At 50.5% G+C, this 9240-nt stretch overlaps 1 protein-coding gene across 1 annotated transcript in view; it reads right to left on the reverse strand.

Moving 5' to 3' along the window:
• NEU3 (neuraminidase 3 (membrane sialidase)) overlaps positions 1–4413 on the reverse strand; it is a 10450-nt gene extending 6037 nt beyond the window's left edge. The window contains exon 1 of the mRNA XM_015414162.1: positions 4125–4413. Within this exon, the coding sequence (XP_015269648.1) occupies positions 4125–4331 (207 nt within the window). The 5' untranslated portion in view covers positions 4332–4413. The remainder of the gene's footprint in view (positions 1–4124) is intronic.
• Positions 4414–9240: the final 4827 nt, after the last annotated feature.

Raw genomic sequence — 9240 nt, forward strand, 5'->3', positions numbered from 1 at the left:
AGTTTGTAAGCCGCTCTGAGACTCCTTTGGGTAGTGAAGGGCGGTGTGTAAATCCAATCTACTCCTCTTCTTCTCTGTTACACAGACTATAAAATGATTGGCTTTGCACACGTTTCTAGTTCTTCTTTCGTGCCTGGGGCACATTCAAAAAGTCTGGATGATGGAAGATTTGACAGACGAGGCCTCGTATTACCTATGGGGGACAAACCTCCTCCTCCAGTTAAAATCCCATCCTTGCAGACATACTAACCACCTAATTGAAAGAAGAGTCAGGCTCTGTCTTCTGGCTTCCATGTCTAACTGTCTGCTCTCTTTCCTCTTTTTGTTTTAATTTTTTTTTTTTAAAGAATAAACATCAAAGCCCATTTCCTTGACAGCCTCACTGGCGTCTTGTTCGGAAAGAAAAATGAGGAACTTTGTAATAGCAAAAAAAAAAAGTTCCACACAGGTGGAGAGGAAGCAACCGGGTGATGTCACACCTGTCAGCCAATCAGTGCTCTCCACACCTTGCTACCCTTGTCACAAATAAACTCCTCTATCAGTTTCCCAGGGCCGTGGCGGCTCAGAGGTTAAGACGCTGAGCCGCAAATGGGAAGGTCGGTAGTTCGGCAGTTCGAGACCCGAGTGCCGCGTGATGGAGTGAGCTCCCGTCTCTGGTTCCAGCTCCTGCCAACCTAGCCGTTCCAAAGCAAGGAATCGCAAGTCGATAAATAGGTGCCGCTTCAGTGGGAAGGTAACAGCGTTCCGTGCGCCTCGGCGTTCAGTCATGCTGGCCACATGATCACGGAAAAGTCTTCGGTCAGCGCTGGCTCTTTGGCTTGGAAATGGAGATGAGCACCGCAACCCTAGAGTCAGATCTGACTAGCTTTCGAGCAAGGGAGACCTTTACCTTTTTATCGGTTTCCCAGGCCTTCCTTTCACTTGGACTTTAGCTGGATTTCGACCAACAGAAAACACACGGGCATTGCTAGGCAACTGTGCTCTGGATCACGCCCTTGGACAGGAAAAGGGCTGCCGGCTGGACATACGGTTTACTCCACTTGCACAGGCTAAAGGAGAAGATTTTAAAGGTTCACCCGGTGACTCAGCAATGGAAAAAGTGAGTATGTGGAAGGTTAAGACAAAGAGTACAGAGTAAACAGGAGGAATGAACACAGCAGATTTGGTCTTTCTGCCGCCTCTCTGTGTGGGTTGCTTGTGTGAGGAGAAGAGAAGAGATTGGATTTATAACCCACCCTTCACTTGGAGTCTCAGAGCGGCTTACAAACTCCTTTCCTTTCCCCTCCCCACAACAGACACCCTGCGAGGTAGGTGGGGCTGAGAGAGCTCTGACACGAACGGCTCTTTTTCAAGGACAGCTGTGCCAGAGCTTGTGACTGACCCAAGGTCACATTTATTTTATTTATTTATTATTTTATTATTTATTTCTTTGATTTATACCCTGCCCTCCCAACGGCTCAGGGTGGCTTACATATGGCAAAGCCAGAGTGAAATACAATAAAACATATGATAAGCTACATATTTAAAACACAATAAAACCATCCTATTTACACGGTGCTGAGCCTATATTTAATCTTCCAAGATGGGAACAACCATCCAAATTTGATGGCCAGCTCTCCCGGCAAAGCGGTCCCCTGCTACGCTGTTCTGCCAGGCCGGGCCAGTCCCCCTTTAACAGGGCTGCTGATGACGCACTACCTCGTTGGTAGGATAGTGGCGGCGGCGGCTCCTACTCAAAACGCCTGGCGGAAGAACTCCGTCTTACAGGCCCTGCGGAACGCTCGGGGGTCGCATCAGCAGGTGCAAGTGGAGGAGTGGGGAATCAAACCCGGTTCTCCCAGATTAGAGTCCGCGCACTTAACCACTACACCAAACTGGCTCTCGAGAGCATTGGTGTGTGTATTTGTCAAGTGCTGTCAAGTCACAGCTTGACTCGTGCGGCCCTGTAGGGTTTTCGAGTCAAGAGACAAACAGAGCTGGCTTAATTGCCTACCTCTGAGCAGTTGCCTACCTCTGAGCAAGGACCAACCAGGGCCAACCCTGCTCAGCTTTCAAGATCAGATGAGATCAAGCTAGCCTGGGCCGTCCTGGTCAAGGCAAAAGACATACAGAGGTGGTTTTGCCGTCGCCTGCCTCTGCGTGGCAACCCTGGACTTCCTCGGTGGTCTCCCATCCAAGGACTAACCAGGGCCGACCCTGCTTAGCTTCCGAGATCTGACGAGACCGGGCTAGACTGGGCCATCTAGGTCAGGAACAAAGACATACAGGGGTGGTTTGCCACTGCCTGCCCGTGGGTATGTTCAGACGGCGTGCTGAGAGCGGTTTAAACTGGTCCGGTTCTGATGCGATTATTTTTGAACTGGACAATCGCAATCACACTTACCTCCCTTATCCCGCCTCACCACGCAGTCACATCGCTCCCTGGCGTCTACACTACCGACGCGCGGGAGCGTGTGTCGGCGGGTTTTTAATTTTTTCCCCTCAGTTTGCGCATGCGCATAGGCACTCATCCATCGAATGGGGCGAAACTATCCACCAGGCGAATTTTATTTTCTCAGTTTGCGCATGTGCATAGGCACTCATCCATTGAATGGGGTGAAACTATCCACCAGGCGAATTTTATTTTCTCAGTTTGCGCATGCGCATAGGCACTCATCCATCGAATGGGGCAAAACTATCCACTAGGCGAATTTTTTTTCTCAGTTTGCACATGCGCATAGGCACTCATCCATCGAATGGGGCGAAACTATCCACCAGGCAGGTTTTTCCCCTCTCAGTTTGCGCATGCGCATAGGCACTCATCCATCAAATGGGGAAAAACTATCCACCGGGGCGAATCAATCCAACCCCTCCAACAAAAGACTTCCCTTTAAACATTTGACCCGAAAATGACATCCGTGAGATTCTGAACGCATCTAAACGCTAAAACAAGTGACCATTTAAATGTCGGTGTTCAAAACACGGTAGCGGAGCTGCGCCGATGCGCACACCGCTGACGCATAAAAAAATTGGCGGGCGAAAAGCGGAAGCCTCAGGCAGCTTTCAAGCGGGGAGGGGGTTTAAACCAGAAGACACCGGAGGAGCGATCACACAGGGGGGAAATGCGGCTTTAAACGGGAGAGCCGAGAAAACACCACACTTAGGGACCTGGTAACAAAATACTCCGGGTTAAAGGGGTTTTGAGCCGGAAACCAACGGCTGGGGACGGGAGGCAGATGCTGACTGTGTGATCGTGCAGATAAAATCCGTTGCTGAACGGCGCGTCTGAACCCACCCTCTGCGTAGCAAACCTGGACTTCCTCGGTGGTCTCCCATCCAAGTACTAACCAGGGCCGACCCAGATTTGCTTCTGAGATCTGATGAGATCCGGCTAGTCTGGGCCATCCAGGTTACAGTAAGGGACGAACAGAGGTGGTTTGCCACTGCCTGCCTCTGTGTAGCAACCCTGGGCTTCCTTGGTGGTCTCCCAGCCAGGTAGAAACCAAGGCCAACCTCACTTTGCTTCTGAGATCTGACGAGATCGGGCTGGCCACGTCAGGGCCTGTGTCGGTAACATTGCCGGTGTTGGAAAATTTGGTAAAAATAGTTAAATATTCAGAGTTTGCAACGGCTCTTTGTTCACTGGAGAGGAACGGCATTTTCTAATGGGAAGGGTTCACGGGAAATCGACAAAACAACAAAGACACCTAAGGCTCCATCTTTACACTTTGACCCCACGGTCTACAACAATGGAGATTCTTCTTCTTCTTCTTCTTAACCCCTAGAAGGAAATCACCTGAACGCATTAACCAATGATTCTTAGTAAACAGGCTTCAGTTTGGTAGGCTTTGTTTCCACTGGCTCTGTGCCAGGTTTCCTTCCAGGCCAGTCTAAACAACAGCATACAAGGAAAACACACATTAACCCTATAATGGCTGGATTTTAGACCTTGCAACACACATATTTCCAACAGCTGGAAGTGGTTTTTAGAGGAACTTAAATGTTGCACTTCTGTGTAATTTGGGTTGGTCGCTGGGAGACGTCTCAGCTGTTGCAGAAGCGATCGAGATGGGATACCCGTTTTTCAAAAATGAAACCACGAACAGCCAAACTGTTTTCAGCCACTCCCTGCGGGAAGGTGTTACCTGGACAGACGCCCCCTCCTTACGCCCTCGTCTCATCACCAGGAATTCAGCATCTTCATCCTTGAACGATGAGCGCTTCTCCGCAAAGGCCAGGAACATGGACTCGCGGGGCAGGTACAGTAAGGCCGGGATGCGGTAGGTGACGCCCCTGGGCGCTTCCTGGCAGAAGAGGGCCACCTTCCCAGAACCGACCCGAACCTCCGCCATGTTTTCTGGTGTGCAGAAACAGTCTGGGAAAGGAGGAGAGAAGAGAGAATGTCAAAAGATTCAGAGCAGTAATTACCTAGAAACCAGCCTCGTTAGTACTAGGTTAAAGGTAAAATAAATCAATTGCCTTGGAAGCACAGAACCTTTACGTGGTATCCCCAATCCTCCATATTTCCCGGTTAAGGGGGAAATGCAGTCGAAACACATTACAAAGATGACCTGACTCCAATGGTAACAAGAGAAAGAAATTTTGGTTTTGCGTGCAGAAGGTCCTGGGCATGTTTTCTGGAGTGCAGAAACAGTCTGGGAAAGGAGGAGAGAAGAGAGAATGTCAAAAGATTCGGAGCAGTAATTACCTAGAAACCAGCCTGGTTAGTACTGGGTTAAAGGTAAAATAAATCAATTGCCTCGGAAGCACAGAACCTTTACATGGTATCCCCAATCCTCCATATTTCCCGGTTAAGGGGGAAATGCAGTTGAAACACATTACAAAGATGACCTGACTCCAATGGTAACAAGAGAAAGAAATTTTGGTTTTGCGTGCAGAAGGTCCTGGGTCCAATCCCCAGCAGAACTGGAGAACAATCCAGTTTGGTGTAGTGGTTAGGAGAGTGGATTCTAATCTGGAAGGATCTGGTGTGATCCCCCACTCCTCCACATGCAGCTGCCGGGGTGACCTTGGGTCAGTCACAAGTTCTCTCAGAGCTGTTCTCTCACGAGCAGTTCTCAAGAGAGCTCTCTCAGCCCCACCTACCTCACAGGGCGTCTGTTGTGGAGAGGGGAGGGGAGGGGAGGGGAAAGGAGATTGTAAGCCGCTCTGAGACTCCTTCGGGTTAGGGTTAGGGTGAAGGGTGGGGTATAAATCCAATCTCTTTTCCCTCTTCTCTTCTTTCTCTAGCAGGGATCCTACGGCTGCAGCCAGGTGGGTCAACAAGAAAGGTTAGATGGGCCTGTAGTCACACTGATGCTCTGTTCTTTTGGCTCCAGGGCCAGAACTGAGAGGTTACAGAACTGAGTTGCTCTGAGTGAAGTCCCAGAATCAAACCAAACCGGACGGGTCGCCAAAAAGAGTAACGAGAACAAAGTAATGTATCTACAGAGCTGCATTTTGTTAAGAGAGCCAGTTTGGTGTCGTGGTTAAGTGCGCGGACTCTAATCTGGGAGAACCGGGTTTGATTCCCCACTCCTCCACTTGCACCTGGCTGGATGACCTTGGGCAAGCCGTAGTTCTGATAAGAGCTGTTGTTGAAAAAGAGCAGTTCCTGTCAGAGCTCTCTCAGCCCCACCTACCTCCCAGGGTGTCTGTTGTGGGGAGGGGAAGGGGAAGGAGTTTGTAAGCCGCTCTGAGACACCTCTGGGTAGTGAAGGGCGGGATACAAATCCAATATCATCATCATCATCATCATCATCATCATCATCATCATCATCATCATCATCATCATCTTCTTCTTCTTCTTCTTCTTCTTCTGTTATTGAAGGCAACACGACTCTTAACCTCAAGGGCATGCCCAGATCCACACCATCCAGACCAGGGGTCCCCAACATGGCGCCCACGGGCACCAAAGAGCCCTCAAACACTTTTTCTGGAGCCTGCCACGTGTTTTCAGGAAGTGGGTGGGGCCAGGTTGGGGCCCCCGGACCCAACAAACCTTCTGATTGGCTGCGCAGCTTTTTTTTTTTTAATTGCTTTGGCAGCAGCTACCACCTGAGCACAAAGATCTTCGTTCTGTGCCTGGCTGGCTCCGCCCACCACACTGTGTCAGAACTGCAAAAGTGCCCCATAGTCAGGAGACGCCACACATCCTTCCGCATCCTGACTCTGCATCCTTTTCTCTGACCCAAACAGGCACAGAGACGAGCTCTTTGTGATGTCACTAACACGCCCAGAACCCAGAACCCACCCGCTCTCTGACTGTTTCTCACCCAACCCTCAACAAAGCAAAAATGCAGTTTCCACCCCACCAACATTCATGCTTGAAACCTAATGCCCAGCACCAGGAGGAGACACTGTAATACAGCTCAGTGGTAGAGCATCTTCTTCCCTTGCACAGTCCCAGGTTCAGTCTCCGGCATCTTCAGTTGAAAGGACCAGGCAGGAGGTGATGTGGAAGACCTCAGCCTGAGACCCTGGTCTGACCCAGCAGGGCTCTTCTGAGGTTCTTATCAGGGGAAGACCTCGGCCTCTCTGCCCTGTTGTTGGCCCTCCAGAGGAACTGGCTGGCCCCTGTGTGAGACGGGAGGCTGGACTAGGTGGACCCTCCCTGGTCTGATCCAGCAGGGCTCTCCTGAGGTTCTTCTCAGGGGAAGGCCTCGGCCTCTCTGCCCTGGTGTTGGCCCTCCAGAGGAGCTGGCTGGCCCCTGTGTGAGACGGGAGGCTGGACTAGGTGGACCCTCACTGGTCTGATCCAGCAGGGCTCTTCTGGTGTTCTTATCAGGGGAAGGCCTCGGCCTCTCTGCCCTGGTGTTGGCCCTCCAGAGGAGCTGGCTGGCCCCTGTGTGAGACAAGATGCTGGATTAGGTGGACCCTCCCTGGTCTGATCCAGCAGGGCTCTTCTGAGGTTCTTCTCAGGGGAAGGCCTCGGCCTCTCTGCCCTGTTGTTGGCCCTCCAGAGGAACTGGCTGGCCACTGTGTGAGACGGGAGGCTGGACTAGATGGACCCTCACTGGTCTGATCCAGCAGGGCTCTTCTGAGGTTCTCATCAGGGGAAGGCCTCGGCCTCTCTGCCCTGTTGTTGGCCCTCCAGAGGAACTGGCTGGCCACTGTGTGAGACGGGAGGCTGGACTAGATGGACCCTCACTGGTCTGATCCAGCAGGGCTCTTCTGAGGTTCTTATCAGGGGAAGGCCTCGGCCTCTCTGCCCTGTTCTTGGCCCTCTAGAGGAACTGGCTGGCCACTGTGTGAGACAGGATGCTGGACTAGATGGACCCTCCCTGGTCTGATCCAGCAGGGCTCTTCCGCCCTGCTCTTTTCCCCTGCCCAACTCTATTCCTCTGGCCCACTATGCTTCGGCCCCCTAGCTAAGCAGTAGGCAATACCTCTCTTTAATTTTGTTTTGACAACTCCAGAACTGCAACCATAGACAATCAGAATTCATTTTCCAAATGTATAGAGGCTGGGAAACACATGACAGGGTGCGGCGTCTTAGTCCTCTGGCACACGGCAAAAAGGAAGAAACCCCAGTGCGGCAATCCACACCAAGCCTGCGCAACCCGAGACCCACGGGCTGGCAAGAACTGGGGTGGGGGTGGGTTGTGGCGACAGGGAGAATGTCAAGCTCTTGGCAGGCCACAACGCGCAGCTGCTGCACCACATTGGGCACGGCGGATCTCCTTTCCACGGACAAGTCCCGCCACGCAGGAATGTTGTGACCCCTCCAATTAATTAATTAGTTGTCGTATGGCACTGTGTAGTGTAGAACAGCCCAGAGAGCTGAACTGTCTGGCAGTCTTCGTGTTACGCTAGCGGTGAGCTAGACTTGGTTGTGGGTTTTTTTGTTATTAATATTTTATTGAATTTTTCACAAAGTATAATCAAGAAACCTTATAATTTGGCATTAAATACAGAAGATCGAACATAAACAGCATGCTAACTGATCATGTAAAGGTGTAAAACATGTACAAAGATTCAACATCTGCAAACTATGTGCAGTCGAAATCAGAGTAACCAAACATCAATCCTGTGAGTATGTAATAACTTGGTGTTTCAGAGTTCCGTGTATCTTAGAGAGACATCCTAGCCAAAACCTGTGGGTGGCCAGGCTGATCTGACTTGTTTTTCGGGGCTGAGAGAGCTCTGTGAACCCATGAAATGGCTTCTAGCAAGAATCAAGAGTGGCCTGCTGCAGTGGGGAGATATTGTTTGATACAATGCCAGTGTGGCACAGCAGTCAAAGTGTCTGACAGGTCTCTGGGAAACCCAGGTTCGAATCCCCCTTGCGCCACGGAAGCTCGCTGGGTGACCTTGGGCCAGTCACACTCTATCAGCCTAACCTACCTCGCAGGGTTGTGGAGAGGATAAAATGGAGTAGAGGAAAATGATGTAACTCGCTTTGGGTCCCCATTCAGGTGAAAGGCGGGATACAATAATTAATAACAATTATCCTATGGCATTGTGTGTCGTATAGCCAGGAGATCCGGAGATTGTCTGGGGCAGCCTGAAGTTATAGCTCACTTAGTGTTATGCACCACTAGGTGGCGAGCTAGACTTATTTTTTTGAGCTGAGAGAGCTCTGAAAGAGCGGTGACTGACCCAAGGTCTCCCAGCTGGCTGCATGTGGAGGAGTGGGGAATCGAACCCAGTTCTCCAGACTAGAGTCCGTCGCTCTTAACCACTATACCAGACACGATATAAATAAAGTAAATAAAATAAATCAAAAATTTACATGCATTTATGATTATCCCGCTTTTCGCTCCCCAGCTTAGGAAAGTATTCTTCCCTCCTGTATTCTCTCACGACATCAACCCTGCGAGGTAGGCCAGGACGAGAGGAACCAAGATCACTTGGTGAGCTTCCATAGCAGAGGTGAGGATTATGAACTGGACGCTGAGCAGAATCGCGTCTGCGGCTTTCTGGCTTTGACATGACACCCCCCCCCCAGTGAACTTGGGTCAACCATTCTCTCCCACTGCCTCACTAACCTACCTTGCAGGGTCGTTGCCAGCAGGAAGCAGTCCTGTAGGCTCCTTGGCGGAACGGTGGGATGGAAATCTAGTAAATCATGATAATAAAAACAATGCCTTTCCCCACCGACCCAAAGATGTTCTGCAAACAGGGTCAGAACACACACAAAGCTGCTTTATACAGAGTCAGACTCTGCGTCCATCAAAGTTAGTATTGTCTACTTCCACATTGAAATGCAAAAAAATTTGAAATGTACCTGTAAAAAAGAACCAGAAGTATTACTTTTGG

The sequence above is a fragment of the Gekko japonicus genome, unplaced genomic scaffold, assembly GCF_001447785.1.
Source record: "Gekko japonicus isolate JY-2015 unplaced genomic scaffold, Gekko_japonicus_V1.1 scaffold6684, whole genome shotgun sequence".
Classification (NCBI taxonomy): Eukaryota; Metazoa; Chordata; class Lepidosauria; order Squamata; family Gekkonidae; genus Gekko; species Gekko japonicus.